The 19671-nt window shown below is 48.7% G+C and overlaps 1 protein-coding gene across 1 annotated transcript in view; it reads right to left on the minus strand.

Moving 5' to 3' along the window:
- The window catches only part of daam1a (dishevelled associated activator of morphogenesis 1a), an 80214-nt gene that overhangs the window by 21220 nt on the left and 39323 nt on the right, over positions 1–19671 (minus strand). The window contains exons 16-18 of the mRNA XM_045723587.1: positions 19393–19490; positions 13514–13598; positions 2639–2647 (exon numbers count right to left, since the gene is read on the minus strand). Coding sequence (XP_045579543.1) covers positions 2639–2647; positions 13514–13598; positions 19393–19490 — 192 coding nt within the window. The remainder of the gene's footprint in view (positions 1–2638; positions 2648–13513; positions 13599–19392; positions 19491–19671) is intronic.

The following is a 19671-nucleotide window of genomic DNA, read 5'->3' on the forward strand; positions in this document are numbered from 1 at the left end:
AGAGAGAGGAGGGCTACATGCTGTATCAGAGAGAGAGAGGAGGGCTACATGCTGTATCAGAGAGAGAGGAGAGGAGGGCTACATGCTGTATCAGAGAGAGAGGAGAGGAGGGCTACATGCTGTATCGAGAGAGAGAGGAGGGCTACATGCTGTATCAGAGAGAGAGAGAGGAGGGCTACATGCTGTATCAGAGAGAGAGAGGAGGGCTACATGCTGTATCAGAGAGAGAGAGAGAGGAGGGCTACATGCTGTATCAGAGAGAGAGAGGAGGGCTACATGCTGTATCGAGAGAGAGAGAGAGGAGGGCTACATGCTGTATCAGAGAGAGAGAGGAGGGCTACATGCTGTATCAGAGAGAGAGAGAGGAGGGCTACATGCTGTATCAGAGAGAGAGAGGAGGGCTACATGCTGTATCAGAGAGAGAGAGGAGGGCTACATGCTGTATCAGAGAGAGAGAGGAGGGCTACATGCTATATCAGAGAGAGAGAGAGAGGAGGGCTACATGCTGTATCAGAGAGAGAGAGAGGGGGCTACATGCTGTATCAGAGAGAGAGAGAGGAGGGCTACATGCTGTATCAGAGAGAGAGAGAGGAGGGCTACATGCTGTATCAGAGAGAGAGAGGAGGGCTACATGCTGTATCAGAGAGAGAGAGGAGGGCTACATGCTGTATCAGAGAGAGAGGAGGGCTACATGCTGTATCAGAGAGAGAGTGAGAGAAGAGGGCTACATGCTGTATCAGAGAGAGAGAGAGGAGGGCTACATGCTGTATCAGAGAGAGAGAGGAGGGCTACATGCTGTATCAGAGAGAGAGAGGAGGGCTACATGCTGTATCAGAGAGAGAGAGGAGGGCTACATGCTGTATCAGAGAGAGAGAGGAGGGCTACATGCTGTATCAGAGAGAGAGAGGAGGGCTACACGCTGTATCAGAGAGAGAGAGGAGGGCTACATGCTGTATCAGAGAGAGAGAGAGGAGGGCTACATGCTGTATCAGAGAGAGAGAGAGGAGGGCTACATGCTGTATCAGAGAGAGAGAGGAGGGCTACATGCTGTATCAGAGAGAGAGGAGGGCTACATGCTGTATCAGAGAGAGAGGAGGGCTACATGCTGTATCAGAGAGAGAGAGAGAGGAGGGCTACATGCTGTATCAGAGAGAGAGAGAGAGGAGGGCTACATGCTGTATCAGAGAGAGAGGAGGGCTACATGCTGTATCAGAGAGAGAGGAGGGCTACATGCTGTATCAGAGAGAGAGAGAGAGGAGGGCTACATGCTGTATCAGAGAGAGAGAGAGGAGGGCTACATGCTGTATCAGAGAGAGAGAGGAGGGCTACATGCTGTATCAGAGAGAGAGAGGAGGGCTACATGCTGTATCAGAGAGAGAGCGGAGAGCTACATGCTGTATCAGAGAGAGAGAGAGGAGGGTTACATGCTGTATCAGAGAGAGAGAGGAGGGCTACATGCTGTATAAGAGAGAGAGTGAGAGGAGGTCTACATCCTGTATCAGAGAGAGAGGAGGGCTACATGCTGTATCAGAGAGAGAGGAGGGCTACATGCTGTATCAGAGAGAGAGAGGAGGGCTACATGCTGTATCAGAGAGAGAGGAGGGCTACATGCTGTATCAGAGAGAGAGTGAGAGGAGGTCTACATCCTGTATCAGAGAGAGAGGAGGGCTACATGCTGTATCAGAGAGAGAGTGAGAGGAGGTCTACATCCTGTATCAGAGAGAGAGGAGGGCTACATGCTGTATCGGAGAGAGAGAGAGAGAGGAGGGCTACATATTGTATCAGAGAGAGAGAGAGGAGGGCTACATGCTGTATCAGAGAGAGAGAGGAGGGCTACATGCTGTATCAGAGAGAGAGAGGAGGGCTACATGCTGTATCAGAGAGAGAGAGGAGGGCTACATGCTGTATCAGAGAGAGAGAGAGGGGAGGGCTACATGCTGTATCAGACAGAGAGAGGGGAGGGCTACATGCTGTATCAGAGAGAGAGGAGGGCTACATGCTGTATCAGAGAGAGAGAGGAGGTCTACATGCTGTATCAGAGAGAGAGGAGGGCTACATGCTGTATCAGAGAGTGAGGAGGGCTACATGCTGTATCAGAGAGAGAGGAGGGCTACAAGCTGTATCAGAGAGTGAGGAGGGCTAAATGCTGTATCAGAGAGAGAGGAGGGCTACATGCTGTATCAGAGAGAGAGAGGAGGGCTACATGCTGTATCAGAGAGAGAGGAGGTCTACATGCTGTATCAGAGAGAGAGGAGGTCTACATGCTGTATCAGAGAGTGAGGAGGGCTACATGCTGTATCAGAGAGAGAGGAGGGCTACAAGCTGTATCAGAGAGTGAGGAGGGCTACATGCTGTATCAGAGAGAGAGGAGGGCTACATGCTGTATCAGAGAGAGAGGAGGGCTACATGCTGTATCAGAGAGAGAGAGGAGGGCTACATGCTGTATCAGAGAGAGAGGAGGGCTACATGCTGTATCAGAGAGAGAGAGGAGGGCTACATGCTGTATCAGAGAGAGAGAGGAGGGCTACATGCTGTATCAGAGAGAGAGGAGGGCTACATGCTGTATCAGAGAGAGAGGAGGGCTACAAGCTGTATCAGAGAGAGAAGAGGGCTACATGCTGTATCAGAGAGAGAGGACGGCTACAAGCTGTATCAGAGAGAGAGTGAGAGGAGGGCTACATGCTGTATCAGAGAGAGAGAGAGAGTAGGGCTACATGCTGTATCAGAGAGTGAGAGGAGGGCTACATGTTGTATCAGAGAGAGAGAGAGGAGGGCTACATCTTGTATCAGAGAGAGAGGAGGGCTACATGCTGTATCAGAGAGAGAGGAGGGCTACATGCTGTATCAGAGAGAGAGGAGGTCTACATGCTGTATCAGAGAGTGAGGAGGGCTACATGCTGTATCAGAGAGAGAGGAGGGCTACATGCTGTATCAGAGAGAGAGTGAGAGGAGGGCTACATGCTGTATCAGAGAGAGAGTGAGAGGAGGCGCTACATGCTGTATCAGAGAGAGAGAGGAGGGCTACATGCTGTATCAGAGAGAGAGGAGGGCTACATGCTGTATCAGAGAGAGAGAGGAGGGCTACATGCTGTATCAGAGAGAGAGGAGGGCTACATGCTGTATCAGAGAGAGAGTGAGAGGAGGTCTACATCCTGTATCAGAGAGAGAGGAGGGCTACATGCTGTATCAGAGAGAGAGTGAGAGGAGGTCTACATCCTGTATCAGAGAGAAAGGAGGGCTACATGCTGTATCAGAGAGAGAGAGAGAGAGGAGGGCTACATATTGTATCAGAGAGAGAGGAGGGCTACATGCTGTATCAGAGAGAGAGAGAGGAGGGCTACATGTTGTATCAGAGAAGGAGGGCTACATGCTGTATCAGAGAGAGAGAGAGGAGGGCTACATGCTGTATCAGAGAGAGAGTGAGAGGAGGGCTACATGTTGTATCAGAGAGAGAGTGAGAGGAGGGCTACATGTTGTATCAGAGAGAGAGGAGGGCTACATGCTGTATCAGAGAGAGAGAGAGGAGGGCTACATGCTGTATCAGAGAGAGAGAGGAGGGCTACATGCTGTATCAGAGAGAGAGAGGAGGGCTACATGCTGTATCAGAGAGAGAGAGGAGGGCTACATGCTGTATCAGAGAGAGAGGAGGGCTACATGCTGTATCAGAGAGAGAGAGGAGGTCTACATGCTGTATCAGAGATAGAGGAGGGCGACATGCTGTATCAGAGAGTGAGGAGGGCTACATGCTGTATCAGAGAGAGAGGAGGGCTACAAGCTGTATCAGAGAGTGAGGAGGGCTACATGCTGTATCAGAGAGAGAGGAGGGCTACATGCTGTATCAGAGAGAGAGGCGGGCTACATGCTGTATCAGAGAGAGAGAGGAGGGCTACATGCTGTATCAGAGAGAGAGAGGAGGTCTACATGCTGTATCAGAGAGAGAGGAGGGCTACAAGCTGTATCAGAGAGAGAGGAGGGCTACATGCTGTATCAGAGAGAGAGTGAGAGGAGGGCTACATGCTGTATCAGAGAGAGAGTGAGAGGAGGTCTACATCCTGTATCAGAGAGAGAGGAGGGCTACATGCTGTATCAGAGAGAGAGTGAGAGGAGGGCTACATGCTGTATCAGAGAGAGAGTGAGAGGAGGTCTACATCCTGTATCAGAGAGAGAGGAGGGCTACATGCTGTATCAGAGAGAGAGAGAGGAGGGCTACATGCTGTATCAGAGAGAGAGGAGGGCTACATGCTGTATCAGAGAGAGAGTGAGAGGAGGTCTACATCCTGTATCAGAGAGAGAGGAGGGCTACATGCTGTATCAGAGAGAGAGTGAGAGGAGGTCTACATCCTGTATCAGAGAGAGAGGAGGGCTACATGCTGTATCAGAGAGAGAGAGAGAGAGAGGAGGGCTACATATTGTATCAGAGAGAGAGGAGGGCTACATGCTGTATCAGAGAGAGAGAGAGGAGGGCTACATGCTGTATCAGAGAGAGAGAGGAGGGCTACATGCTGTATCAGAGAGAGAGAGGAGGGCTACATGCTGTATCAGAGAGAGAGAGGAGGGCTACATGCTGTATCAGAGAGAGAGAGGAGGGCTACATGCTGTATCAGAGGAGAGAGGAGGGCTACATGCTGTATCAGAGAAGGAGAGAGGAGGTCTACATGCTGTATCAGAGAGAGAGGAGGGCGACATGCTGTATCAGAGAGTGAGGAGGGCTACATGCTGTATCAGAGAGAGAGGAGGGCTACAAGCTGTATCAGAGAGTGAGGAGGGCTACATGCTGTATCAGAGAGAGAGGAGGGCTACATGCTGTATCAGAGAGAGAGGATGGCTACATGCTGTATCAGAGAGAGAGAGGAGGGCTACATGCTGTATCAGAGAGAGAGAGGAGGTCTACATGCTGTATCAGAGAGTGAGGAGGGCTACATGCTGTATCAGAGAGAGAGGAGGGCTACAAGCTGTATCAGAGAGTGAGGAGGGCTACATGCTGTATCAGAGAGAGAGGAGGGCTACATGCTGTATCAGAGAGAGAGAGGAGGGCTACATGCTGTATCAGAGAAAGAGAGGAGGGCTACATGCTGTATCAGAGAAAGAGAGGAGGGCTACATGCTGTATCAGAGAGAGAGGAGGGCTACATGCTGTATCAGAGAGAGAGGAGGGCTACAAGCTGTATCAGAGAGAGAGGAGGGCTACATGCTGTATCAGAGAGAGAGGAGGGCTACATGCTGTATCAGAGAGAGAGTGAGAGGAGGGCTACATGCTGTATCAGAGAGAGAGTGAGAGGAGGTCTACATCCTGTATCAGAGAGAGAGGAGGGCTACATGCTGTATCAGAGAGAGAGTGAGAGGAGGGCTACATGCTGTATCAGCGAGAGAGTGAGAGGCGGTCTACATCCTGTATCAGAGAGAGAGGAGGGCTACATGCTGTATCAGAGAGAGAGAGAGGAGGGCTACATGCTGTATCAGAGAGAGAGGAGGGCTACATGCTGTATCAGAGAGAGAGAGGAGGGCTACATGCTGTATCAGCGAGAGAGAGAGAGGAGGGCTACATGCTGTATCAGAGAGAGAGAGGAGGGCTACATGTTGTATCAGAGAGAGAGAGAGGAGGGCTACATGTTGTATCAGAGAGAGAGAGGAGGGCTACATGTTGTATCAGAGAGAGAGAGAGGAGGGCTACATGTTGTATCAGAGAGAGAGGAGGGCTACATGCTGTATCAGAGAGAGAGAGAGGAGGGCTACATGCTGTATCAGAGAGAGAGAGAGGAGGGCTACATGCTGTATCAGAGAGAGAGAGGAGGGTTACATGCTGTATCAGCGAGAGAGAGAGAGAGAGAGGAGGTCTACATGCTGTATCAGAGAGAGAGAGAGGAGGGCTACATGCTGTATAAGAGAGAGAGAGAGGAGGGCTACATGCTGTATCAGAGAGAGAGAGAGGAGGGCTACATGCTGTATCAGAGAGAGAGAGGAGGGCTACATGCTGTATCAGAGAGAGAGAGGAGGGCTACATGCTGTATCAGAGAGAGAGAGAGGAGGGCTACATGCTGTATCAGAGAGAGAGAGAGAGGAGGGCTACATGCTGTATCAGAGAGAGTGAGAGAGGAGGGCTACATGCTGTATCAGAGAGAGTGAGAGAGGAGGGCTACATGCTGTATCAGAGAGAGAGAGAGAGGAGGGCTACATGCTGTATCAGAGAGAGAGAGGAGGGCTACATGCTGTATCAGAGAGAGAGGAGGGCAACATGCTGTATCAGAGAGAGAGAGAGAGGAGGGCTACATGCTGTATCAGAGAGAGAGAGAGAGAGGAGGGCTACATGCTGTATCAGAGAGAGAGAGAGGAGGGCTACATGCTGTATCAGAGAGAGAGAGGAGGGCTACATGCTGTATCAGAGAGAGAGAGAGGAGGGCTACATGCTGTATCAGAGAGAGAGAGGAGGGCTACATGCTGTATCAGAGAGAGAGAGGAGGGCTACATGCTGTATCAGAGAGAGAGAGGAGGGCTACATGCTGTATCAGAGAGAGAGGAGGGCTACATGTTGTATCAGAGAGAGAGAGGAGGGCTACATGTTGTATCAGAGAGAGAGGAGGGCTACATGTTGTATCAGAGAGAGAGAGAGAGGAGGGCTACATGTTGTATCAGAGAGAGAGAGAGAGAGGAGGGCTACATGCTGTGTCAGAGAGAGAGAGAGGAGGGCTACATGCTGTATCAGAGAGGGAGAGAGAGGAGGCTACATGCTGTATCAGAGAGAGAGAGAGAGGAGGGCTACATGCTGTATCAGAGAGAGAGGAGGGCTACATGCTGTATCAGAGATCGAGAGGTCTACATGTTGTATCAGAGAGAGAGGAGGGCTACATGCTGTATCAGAGAGAGAGAGAGGAGGGCTACATGCTGTATCAGAGAGAGAGAGGAGGGCTACATGCTGTATCAGAGAGAGAGAGGAGGTCTACATGTTGTATCAGAGAGAGAGGAGGGCTACATGCTGTATCAGAGAGAGAGAGGAGGGCTACATGCTGTATCAGAGAGAGAGAGGAGGGCTACATGCTGTATAAGAGAGAGAGGAGGGCTACATGCTGTATAAGAGAGAGAGGAGGGCTACATGCTGTATCAGAGAGAGAGAGGAGGGCTACATCCTGTATCAGAGAGAGAGAGGAGGGCTACATGCTGTATCAGAGAGAGAGAGGAGGGCTACATGCTGTATCAGAGAGAGAGGAGTGCTACATGTTGTATCAGAGAGAGAGAGGAGGGCTACATGCTGTATCAGAGAGAGAGAGGAGGGCTACATGCTGTATCAGAGAGAGTGAGAGAGGGGGGCTACATGCTGTATCAGAGAGAGAGAGAGAGGAGGGCTACATGCTGTATCAGAGAGAGAGAGAGAGGAGGGCTACATGCTGTATCAGAGAGAGAGAGAGGAGGGCTACATGCTGTATCAGAGAGAGAGAGGAGGGCTACATGCTGTATCAGAGAGAGAGAGAGGAGGGCTACATGCTGTATCAGAGAGAGAGAGAGGAGGGCTACATGCTGTATCAGAGAGAGAGAGGAGGGCTACACGCTGTATCAGAGAGAGAGAGGAGGGCTACACGCTGTATCAGAGAGAGAGAGGAGGGCTACATGCTGTATCAGAGAGAGAGGAGGGCTACACGCTGTATCAGAGAGAGAGAGGAGGGCTACACGCTGTATCAGAGAGAGAGAGGAGGGCTACATGCTGTATCAGAGAGAGAGAGGAGGGCTACATGCTGTATCAGCGAGAGAGAGAGAGAGGAGGGCTACATGCTGTATCAGAGAGAGAGGAGGGCTACATGCTGTATCAGAGAGAGAGAGAGGAGGGCTACATGCTGTATCAGAGAGAGAGGAGGGCTACATGTTGTATCAGAGAGAGAGAGGAGGGCTCCATGCTGTATCAGAGAGAGTGAGAGAGGGGGGCTACATGCTGTATCAGAGAGAGAGAGAGAGGAGGGCTACATGTTGTATCAGAGAGAGAGAGAGAGAGAGGAGGGCTACATGCTGTATCAGAGAGGGAGAGAGAGGAGGGCTACATGCTGTATCAGAGAGAGAGGAGGGCTACATGCTGTATCAGAGAGAGAGAGGAGGTCTACATGTTGTATCAGAGAGAGAGGAGGGCTACATGCTGTATCAGAGAGAGAGAGAGAGGAGGGCTACATGCTGTATCAGAGAGAGAGAGAGAGGAGGGCTACATGCTGTATCAGAGAGAGAGAGAGGAGGGCTACATGCTGTATCAGAGAGAGAGAGAGGAGGGCTACATGCTGTATCAGAGAGAGAGAGGAGGGCTACATGCTGTATCAGAGAGAGAGAGAGAGGAGGGCTACATGCTGTATCAGAGAGAGAGGAGGGCTACATGCTGTATCAGAGAGAGAGAGGAGGGCTACATGCTGTATCAGAGAGAGAGAGAGGAGGGCTACATGCTGTATCAGAGAGAGAGAGGAGGGCTACATGCTGTATCAGAGAGAGAGAGAGAGGAGGGCTACATGCTGTATCAGAGAGAGTGAGAGAGGAGGGCTACATGCTGTATCAGAGAGAGAGAGAGAGGAGGGCTACATGCTGTATCAGAGAGAGAGAGGAGGGCAACATGCTGTATCAGAGAGAGAGAGAGAGGAGGGCTACATGCTGTATCAGAGAGAGAGAGAGAGAGGAGGGCTACATGCTGTATCAGAGAGAGAGAGAGGAGGGCTACATGCTGTATCAGAGAGAGAGAGAGGAGGGCTACATGCTGTATCAGAGAGAGAGAGGAGGGCTACATGCTGTATCAGAGAGAGAGAGAGGAGGGCTACATGCTGTATCAGAGAGAGAGAGGAGGGCTAAATGCTGTATCAGAGAGAGAGAGGAGGGCTACATGCTGTATCAGAGAGAGAGAGTAGGGCTACATGCTGTATCAGAGAGAGAGGAGGGCTACATGTTGTATCAGAGAGAGAGGAGGGCTACATGTTGTATCAGAGAGAGAGAGAGAGAGGAGGGCTACATGTTGTATCAGAGAGAGAGAGAGAGAGGAGGGCTACATGCTGTATCAGAGAGGGAGAGAGAGGAGGCTACATGCTGTATCAGAGAGAGAGAGAGAGGAGGGCTACATGCTGTATCAGAGAGAGAGGAGGGCTACATGCTGTATCAGAGAGAGAGAGGAGGGCTACATGCTGTATCAGAGAGAGAGAGGAGGGCTACATGTTGTATCAGAGAGAGAGAGAGGAGGGCTACATGCTGTATCAGAGAGAGAGATAGAGGAGGGCTACATGCTGTATTATAGAGAGAGGAGGTCTACATGCTGTATCAGAGAGAGAGAGGAGGGCTACACGCTGTATCAGAGAGAGAGAGGAGGGCTACACGCTGTATCAGAGAGAGAGAGGAGGGCTACATGCTGTATCAGAGAGAGAGAGAAAGAGGAGGGCTACATGCTGTATCAGAGAGAGAGGAGGGCTACATGTTGTATCAGAGAGAGAGAGAGAGAGAGGAGGGCTACATGTTGTATCAGAGAGAGAGAGAGGAGGTCTACATGTTGCATCAGAGAGAGAGAGAGAGGAGGTCTACATGTTGTATCAGAGAGAGAGGAGGGCTACATGCTGTATCAGAGAGAGAGGAGGGCTACATGCTGTATCAGAGAGAGAGAGGAGGGCTACATGCTGTATCAGAGAGAGAGGAGGGCTACATGCTGTATCAGAGAGAGAGGAGGGCTACATGCTGTATCAGAGAGAGAGGAGGGCTACATGCTGTATCAGAGAGAGAGGAGGGCTACAAGCTGTATCAAGAGAGAGAGGAGGGCTACATGCTGTATCAGAGAGAGAGAGGAGGGCTACATGCTGTATCAGAGAGAGAGGAGGGCTACGTGCTGTATCATAGAGAGAGGAGGGCTACATGCTGTATCAGAGAGAGAGGAGGGCTAAAGCTGTATCAGAGAGAGAGAGGAGGGCTACATGTTGTATCGAGAGAGAGAGAGGAGGGCTACATGCTGTATCAGAGAGAGAGAGGAGGGCTACATGCTGTATCAGAGAGAGAGAGGAGGGCTACATGCTGTATCGAGAGAGAGAGGAGGGCTACATGCTGTATCAGAGAGAGAGAGGAGGGCTACATGCTGTATCAGAGAGAGAGGAGGGCTACATGCTGTATCAGAGAGAGAGGAGGGCTGCATGCTGTATCATAGAGAGAGGAGGGCTACATGCTGTATCAGAGAGAGAGGAGGGCTACAAGCTGTATCAGAGAGAGAGAGGAGGGCTACATGCTGTATCAGAGAGAGAGGAGGGCTACATGCTGTATCATAGAGAGAGGAGGGCTACATGCTGTATCAGAGAGAGAGGAGGGCTAAAGCTGTATCAGAGAGAGAGAGGAGGGCTACATGCTGTATCAGAGAGAGAGGAGGGCTACATGCTGTATCAGAGAGAGAGGAGGGCTACATGCTGTATCAGAGAGAGAGAGGAGGGCTACATGCTGTATCAGAGAGAGAGAGAGAGAGGAGGGCTACATGCTGTATCAGAGAGAGAGGAGGGCTACATGTTGTATCAGAGAGAGAGAGGAGGGCTCCATGCTGTATCAGAGAGAGTGAGAGAGGGGGGCTACATGCTGTATCAGAGAGAGAGAGAGAGGAGGGCTACATGCTGTATCAGAGAGAGAGAGAGAGGAGGGCTACATGTTGTATCAGAGAGAGAGAGAGGAGGTCTACATGTTGTATCAGAGAGAGAGAGAGAGGAGGTCTACATGTTGTATCAGAGAGAGAGGAGGGCTACATGCTGTATCAGAGAGAGAGGAGGGCTACATGCTGTATCAGAGAGAGAGAGGAGGGCTACATGCTGTATCAGAGAGAGAGGAGGGCTACATGCTGTATCAGAGAGAGAGGAGGGCTACATGCTGTATCAGAGAGAGAGGAGGGCTACATGCTGTATCAGAGAGAGAGAGGAGGGCTACACGCTGTACCAGAGAGAGAGGAGGGCTACATGCTGTATCAGAGAGAGAGAGAGAGGAGGGCTACATGCTGTATCAGAGAGAGAGGAGGGCTACATGCTGTATCAGAGAGAGAGGAGGGCTACATGCTGTATCAGAGAGAGAGGAGGGCTACATGTTGTATCAGAGAGAGAGAGAGAGGAGGTCTACATGTTGTATCAGAGAGAGAGGAGGGCTACATGCTGTATCAGAGAGAGAGGAGGGCTACATGCTGTATCAGAGAGAGAGGAGGGCTACATCCTGTATCAGAGAGAGAGGAGGGCTACATGCTGTATCATAGAGAGAGGAGGGCTACATGCTGTATCAGAGAGAGAGGAGGGCTACAAGCTGTATCAGAGAGAGAGAGGAGGGCTACATGCTGTATCAGAGAGAGAGGAGGGCTACATGCTGTATCAGAGAGAGAGAGGAGGGCTACATGTTGTATCAGAGAGAGAGAGAGAGAGAGGAGGGCTACATGCTGTATCAGAGAGAGAGAGAGAGAGAGGAGGGCTACATGCTGTATCAGAGAGAGAGGAGGGCTACATGTTATATCAGAGAGAGAGAGGAGGGCTCCATGCTGTATCAGAGAGAGTGAGAGAGGGGGGCTACATGCTGTATCAGAGAGAGAGAGAGAGAGAGGAGGGCTACATGCTGTATCAGAGAGAGAGAGAGAGGAGGGCTACATGTTGTATCAGAGAGAGAGAGAGGAGGTCTACATGTTGTATCAGAGAGAGAGAGAGAGGAGGGCTACATGTTATATCAGAGAGAGAGAGGAGGGCTCCATGCTGTATCAGAGAGAGTGAGAGAGGAGGGCTACATGCTGTATCAGAGAGAGAGAGAGAGAGAGGAGGGCTACATGTTGTATCAGAGAGAGAGGAGGGCTACATGCTGTATCAGAGAGAGAGGAGGGCTACATGCTGTATCAGAGAGAGAGAGGAGGGCTACATGCTGTATCAGAGAGAGAGGAGGGCTACATGCTGTATCAGAGAGAGAGGAGGGCTACATGCTGTATCAGAGAGAGAGGAGGGCTACATGTTGTATCAGAGAGAGAGAGGAGGGCTACATGCTGTATCAGAGAGAGAGGAGGGCTACATGCTGTATCAGAGAGAGAGGAGGGCTACATGCTGTATCAGAGAGAGAGGAGGGCTACATGCTGTATCAGAGAGAGAGGAGGGCTACATGCTGTATCAGAGAGAGAGGAGGGCTACATGCTGTATCAGAGAGAGAGGAGGGCTACATGCTGTATCAGAGAGAGAGAGGAGGGCTACATGCTGTATCAGAGAGAGAGGAGGGCTACACGCTGTATCATAGAGAGAGGAGGGCTACATGCTGTATCAGAGAGAGAGGAGGGCTACATGCTGTATCAGAGAGAGAGAGGAGGGCTACATGTTGTATCAGAGAGAGAGAGAGAGAGAGGAGGGCTACATGCTGTATCAGAGAGAGAGAGGAGGGCTACATGCTGTATTAGAGAGAGAGGAGGCTACATGCTGTATCAGAGAGAGAGAGAGGAGGGCTACATGCTGTATCAGAGAGAGAGAGGAGGGCTACATGCTGTATCAGAGAGAGAGAGGAGGGCTACATGCTGTATCAGAGAGAGAGAGAGGAGGGCTACATGCTGTATCAGAGAGAGAGGAGGGCTACATGCTGTATCAGAGAGAGAGGAGGGCTACATGCTGTATCAGAGAGAGAGAGGAGGGCTACATGCTGTATCAGAGAGAGAGAGAGGAGGGCTACATGCTGTATCAGAGAGAGAGAGAGAGGAGGGCTACATGCTGTATCAGAGAGAGAGAGAGGAGGGCTACATGTTGTATCAGAGAGAGAGAGAGAGGAGGGCTACATGTTGTATCAGAGAGAGAGAGAGAGGAGGGCTACATGCTGTATCAGAGAGAGAGAGAGGAGGGCTACATGTTGTATCAGAGAGAGAGAGAGAGAGAGGAGGGCTACATGTTGTATCAGAGAGAGAGAGAGAGGAGGGCTACATGCTGTATCAGAGAGAGAGAGGAGGGCTACATGCTGTATCAGAGAGAGAGAGGAGGGCTACATGCTGTATCAGAGAGAGAGAGAGGAGGGCTACATGCTGTATCAGAGAGAGAGAGAGAGGAGGGCTACATGCTGTATCAGAGAGAGAGAGAGAGGAGGGCTACATGTTGTATCAGAGAGAGAGAGAGGAGGTCTACATGTTGTATCAGAGAGAGAGAGAGGAGGTCTACATGTTGTATCAGAGAGAGAGAGAGAGGAGGTCTACATGTTGTATCAGAGAGAGAGGAGGGCTACATGCTGTATCAGAGAGAGAGGAGGGCTACATGCTGTATCAGAGAGAGAGAGGAGGGCTACATGCTGTATCAGAGAGAGAGGAGGGCTACATGCTGTATCAGAGAGAGAGGAGGGCTACATGCTGTATCAGAGAGAGAGAGGAGGGCTACATGTTGTATCAGAGAGAGAGGAGGGCTACATGTTGTATCAGAGAGAGAGGAGGGCTACATGTTGTATCAGAGAGAGTGAGAGGAGGGCTACATGCTGTATCAGAGAGAGAGGAGGGCTACATGTTGTATCAGAGAGAGAGGAGGGCTACATGTTGTATCAGAGAGAGTGAGAGGAGGGCCCACCTGCTCCAGCATGTCCTTGGGCAGATCCTCGTGTTCGTCCATAGTTAGGATGGCCCTCTTGATCTCCTCATTGGTCAGCTTCAGCCTGCAACACAACAGCATTATCATTACCACAGAGGACTACTGTACATCTAAAATGGTCAATAGGAGAGGACACCAGTTTTACCAGTTAATGTCTTGTTATTGATGTGTTAACAGTTTGTTTTAACAGTAATGTACAGTGCATCCATGTTATGTACTATTTGTGTCGCCTCACACAAAAATCAGTAAGGAAATTTAGAGTTGTAGTATCCATTTTGAAAAGCACTGTAAGTATCAGTCATAAAGAGAGTAAAGTCACAAGCTAAATAACCTGTCCCAAACTTTTAGCAGTTGCAGAAGCAAAGAGTCAGTGTTGTACAGTTGAAGTCAGAAGTTTACATACATTTTAGCCAAATACATTTAATCTCAGTTTTTCACAATTCCTGACATTTAATCCTAGTAAAAATACATGTTTTAGTTAAGTTAGGATCACCACTTCATTTTAAGAATGTGAAATGTCAGAATAATAGTAGAGAGAATAATTTATTTCAGCTTTTATTTCTTTCATCACATTCCCAGTGGGTCAGAAGTTTACATACACTCAATTAGTATTAGGTAGCATTGCCTTGAAATTGTTTAACTTGGGTCAAACGTTTCGGGTAGCCTTCCACATGCTTCCCACAATAAGTTGGGTGAACATTGGCCCGTTCCTCCGGACAGAGCTGGTGTAACTGAGTCAGGTTTGTAGGCCTCCTTGCTCACACAAGCTTTTTCAGTTCTGCCCACATATTTTCTATAGGACGAGGTCAGGGCTTTGTGATGGCCACTCTAATACCTTGACTTTGTTGTCCTTAAGCCATTTTGCCACAACTTTGGAAGTATGCTTGGGGTCATTGTCTATTTGGAAGACCCATTTGCGACCAAGCTTTAACTTCCTGACTGATGTCTTGAGATCTTGCTTCAATATATCCACATAATTGTCCTACCTCATGATGCCATCTATTTTGTGAAGTGCACCAGTCCCTCCTGCAGCAAAACACCCCCACAACATGATGCTGCCATCACCGTGCTTCACGGTTGGGATGGTGTTCTTTGGCTTGCAATCCTCCCCCTTTTTCCTCTAAACATAATGATGGTCATTATGGCCAAACAGTTCTATTTTTGTTTCATCAGACCAGAGGACATTTCTCCAAAAAGTACAATCTTTGTCCCCATGTGCAGTTGCAAACCGTAGTCTGTTTTTTTTATGGCAGTTTTGGAGCAGTGGCTTCTTCCTTGCTGAGTAGCCTTTCAGGTTATGTCGATATAGGACTCGTTTTACTGTGGATATGGATACTTTTGTACCAGTTTCCTCCAGCATCTTCACAAAGTCCTTTGCTGTTGTTCTGGGATTGATTTGCACTTTTCACACCAAAGTACGTTCATCTCATGGAGACAGAACGCGTCTCCTTCCTGAGCGGTATGACGGATGCGTGGTCCCATGGTGTTTATACTTGTGTACTGTTGTTTGTACAGATGAACGTGGTACCTTCAGGCGTTTGGAAATTGCTCCCAAGGATGAACCAGACTTGTGGAGGTCTACAATTAGTTTTCTGAGGTCTTGGCTGATTTATTTTGATTTTCCCATGATGTCAAGCAAAGAGCAACTGAGTTTGAAGGTAGGCCTTGAAATACATCCACAGGTACACCTCCTGTTGACTCAAATAATTGAAATTAGCCTATCAGAAGCTTCTAAAGCCATGACATCATTTCTGGGATATTCCAAGCTGTTTAAAGGCACAGTCAACTTAGTGTATGTAAACTTTTGACCCACTGGAATTGTGATACTGTGAATTATAAGTGAAATAATCTGTTTGTAAACAATTGTTGGAAAAATGACTTGTGTCATGCACAAAGTAGATGTCCTAACCGACTTGCCAAAACTATAGTTTGTTAACAAGAAATTTGGGGAGTGGTTGAAAAACGAGTTTTAATGACTCCAACCTAAGTGTATGTAAACGTCAGACTTCAACTGTAAGTCCCAGCTACTAGCCCCCAGCCAGCCAGAGATAGCAGGTGTTTTAAGTCCCAGCTACTAGCCCCCAGCCAGCCAGAGATAGCAGGTGTTTTAAGTCCCAGCTACTAGCCCCCAGCCAGCCAGAGATAGCAGGTGTTTTAAGTCCCAGCTACTAGCCCCCAGCCAGCCAGAGATAGTATGTGTTTTAAGTCCCAGCTACTAGCCCCGAGCCAGCCAGAGATAGTAGGTGTTTTAAGTTCCTACTAGCCCCCAGCCAGCCAGAGATAGTAGGTGTTTTAAGTCCCAGCTACTAGCCCCCAGCCAGCCAGAGATAGTAGGTGTTTTAAGTCCCAGCTACTAGCCCCCAGCCAGCCAGAGATAGTAGGTGTTTTAAGTCCCAGCTACTAGCCCCGAGCCAGCCAGAGATAGTAGGTGTTTTAAGTTCCAGCTACTAGCCCCCAGCCAGCCAGAGATAGTAGGTTTTTTAAGTCCCAGCTACTAGCCCCCAGCCAGCCAGAGATAGTAGGTGTTTTAAGTCCCAGCTACTAGCCCCCAGCCAGCCAGCCAGAGATAGCAGGTGTTTTAAGTCCCAGCTACTAGCCCCGAGCCAGCCAGAGATAGTAGGTGTTTTAAGTTCCAGCTACTAGCCCCCAGCCAGCCTGAGATAGTAGGTGTTTTAAGTCCCAGCTACTAGCCCCCAGCCAGCCAGCCAGCCAGAGATAGCAGGTGTTTTAAGTCCCAGCTACTAGCCCCCAGCCTGCCAGCCAGAGATAGCAGGTGTTTTAAGTCCCAGCTACTAGCCCCCAGCCAGCCAGAGATAGTAGGTGTTTTAAGTTCCAGCTACTAGCCCCCAGCCAGCCAGCCAGAGATAGTAGGTGTTTTAAGTCCCAGCTACTAGCCCCCAGCCAGCCAGCCAGCCAGAGATAGCAGGTGTTTTAAGTCCCAGCTACTAGCCCCAAGCCAGCCAGCCAGAGATAGCAGGTGTTTTAAGTCCCAGCTACTAGCCCCCAGCCTGCCAGCCAGAGATAGCAGGTGTTTTAAGTCCCAGCTACTAGCCCCCAGCCAGCCAGAGATAGCAGGTGTTTTAAGTCCCAGCTACTAGCCCCCAGCCAGCCAGAGATAGTAGGTGTTTTAAGTCCCAGCTACTAGCCTCCAGCCAGCCAGAGATAGTAGATGTTTTAAGTCCCAGCTACTAGCCCCCAGCCAGCCAGCCAGAGATAGTAGGTGTTTTAAGTCCCAGCTACTAGCCCCCAGCCAGCCAGCCAGAGATAGTAGGTGTTTTAAGTCCCAGCTACTAGCCCCCAGCCAGCCAGATATAGCACGTGGCAGACAGCCTGAACACTGAGGCTCCACTGGCACACCAACAAAATCATAATGTGCCAGGAAACCAATGAACACACGGTTCTAAAAGACTTGGGCAGAAACACAGGGTAGCTCTCCACACACACAAACAGACACACACACCAGGCTCTGAAGGAGCTAGGCCTGAAGCCCTAGCCTACCACCGCAACCACGGTGCTTTCTGACAGGACTTTGGATGTCTCACAGTCAGCATGCATGATTTAGACACACACGAATGACAGAGCAATTAAGGTTCAGTCATGTCAATATTATTAAATACATATATCCCTTATTCAATGTGTTGGCTAAGAGTGAAAAGGCACGTTAAATGCATCATTTATGCCACTTTGCAGAAAGATAATATTTTCAGTTCTGCAAGCTGGCAACAGGAATGAACCACCACTTGTAACCACAACAATTGAATGAGACAGGAAGAAATAGAAATAGCTGAATCCCTTAAACTTCGAAGTTTCATTCACAGTTGTTAAATTGAGAATGATAGCTACATGAAATTAACTTAGTAGAAAAGACACAGGCCTCTTTGTTAGTGGTTGCTGCCATGGAGACCAGGGGGGACAGTAATGAACCAGAAAATACAGTACTAGTCAAAAGTTTGGACACACCTACTCATTCCAGAGCTTTTCTTTATTTTTACTATTTTCTGCATTGTAGAATAGTAATGAAGACATCAACACTATGAAATAACACACATGGAATCATGTAGTAACCAAAAAGTGTTAAACAAATCAAAATATTTTAGATTTTAGATTCTCCAAAGTAGCCACCCTTTGCCTTGATGACAGCTTTGCACACTCTTGGCATTCTCTCACCCCACACTCTTGGCATTCTCTCACCCCACACTCTTGGCATTCTCTCAACCAGCTTCATGAGGTAGTCATCTGGAATGAATTTCAATTTACAGGTGTGCCTTGTTAACAGTTCCATTTGTGGAATTTCTATCCTTTTTAATGCATTTGAGTTGTGTTGTGACAAGGTAGGGGTGTTATACAGAAGATAGCCCTACTTGGTCAAATACCAAGTCCATATTATGGCAAGAACAGCTCACATAAGCAAAGAGAAACATCAGTCCATCAAGAACTTTGAAAGTTTCATCAAGTGCAGTCGCAAAAACCATCAAGCGCTATGATGAAACTAGCTCTCATGAGGACCGCCACAAGAAAGGAAGACCCAGAGTTACCTCTACTGCAGAGGATAAGTTCATTAGAGTTACCAGCCTCAGAAATTGCAGCTCAAATAAGAGATTGTGTGAATCAGGCCTTCATGGTCGAATTGCTTCAAAGAAACCAATACTAAAGGACACCAATAAGAAGAAGAGACTCGCTTGGGCCAAGAAACATGAGCAATGGACATTAGACCGGTGGAAAGATGTCCTTTGGTCTGATGAGTCCAAATTTGCGATTTTTGGTTCCAACCGCAGTGTCTTTGTGAGACGGAGATTAGGTGAGCGAATGATCTCCGGATGTGTGGTTCGCACCATGAAACATGGAGGAGGAAGTCTGATGGTGTGGGGATGCTTTGCTGATGACACTGTCGGTGATTTATTTAATTAAAGGTACACTTAACCAGCATGGCTACCACAGCATTCTGCAGCAATGTGCCATCCCATCTGGTTTACACTTAGTGGGACTATCATTTGTTTTTCAACAGGACAATGACCTAAAACACACCTCCAGGCTGTGTAAGGGCTATTTGAAGTGATGGAATGCTGCATCAGATGACCTGGCCTCCACAATCACCCGACCTCAACCCAATTGTGATGGTTTGGGATGAGTTGGACTGCAGAGTGAAGGAAAAGCAGCCAACAAGTGCTCAGCATATGTGGGAACTCCTTCAAGATTGTTGGAAAACCATTCCATGTGAAGCTGATTGAAAGAATTCCAAGAGTGTGCAAAGCTGTCATCAAGGCAAATGGTGGCTACTTTGAAGAATCTGAAATATAAAATATATTTGTTTTTTGGTTACTCCATGATTCCATATGTGTTATTTCATAGTTTTGATGTCTTCACTATTATTCTACAATGTAAATATTTGTAAACCCTTGAATGAGTAGGTGTGTCCAAACTTTTGACTGGTACTGTAGTTCCTGACCAACATCATTCCATTACAAAAATACATATATCATTCTTGGCTGCACTTGATGCTTAAACACATCGTCAAATATGAAAGTTTCCCTCAACTCGAGTCAAAGTTTATGTAAATACAGAATTGCCGAAATGGTAGAGTAAATCTGCATTTAATGTAACTTGGCTGTGTACAGTAACAGAGGTCTGTGTGTGTGTGTGTGTGTGTGTGTGTGTGTGTGTGTGTGTGTGTGTGTGTGTGTGTGTGTGTGTGTGTGTGTGTGTGTGTGTGTGTGTGTGTGTGTATACATGCGTGTGTGTGGAGAGAGCCATTTAAAGCACTCATTAGATGGATACAATCACAATAAGTGATGTCCACTAATATAAGTAGGACATACTTCTGCTATGATGTCATGGGGTAGAAACTGTCAATTACTAACCGAGAGAGGAGGATGTTACAGTTCTGGGCTCTGCGACCGTCGATGACTGACAGCTCCTTGACCTTCTTGGAGGTCACTGTGTCATCTTCAGACTCTTTCTGGATGGAGAACATTTGGGAGGGAGGGAAGAGTTGGAACATGAACAGTAATACTCAGTGGATAACATCCAACAGCTGAACTTCACGTTGCGTTCATATAAACACACAGTTTTATATAATTTATCATACTTAGGCACTTTTGGATGAAGGCTAGCGTGCAGAACACAACGATGTCTTGTTG

Source organism: Salmo salar, chromosome ssa09 (genome assembly GCF_905237065.1).
Source record: "Salmo salar chromosome ssa09, Ssal_v3.1, whole genome shotgun sequence".
In the NCBI taxonomy this organism is placed as follows: domain Eukaryota; kingdom Metazoa; phylum Chordata; class Actinopteri; order Salmoniformes; family Salmonidae; genus Salmo; species Salmo salar.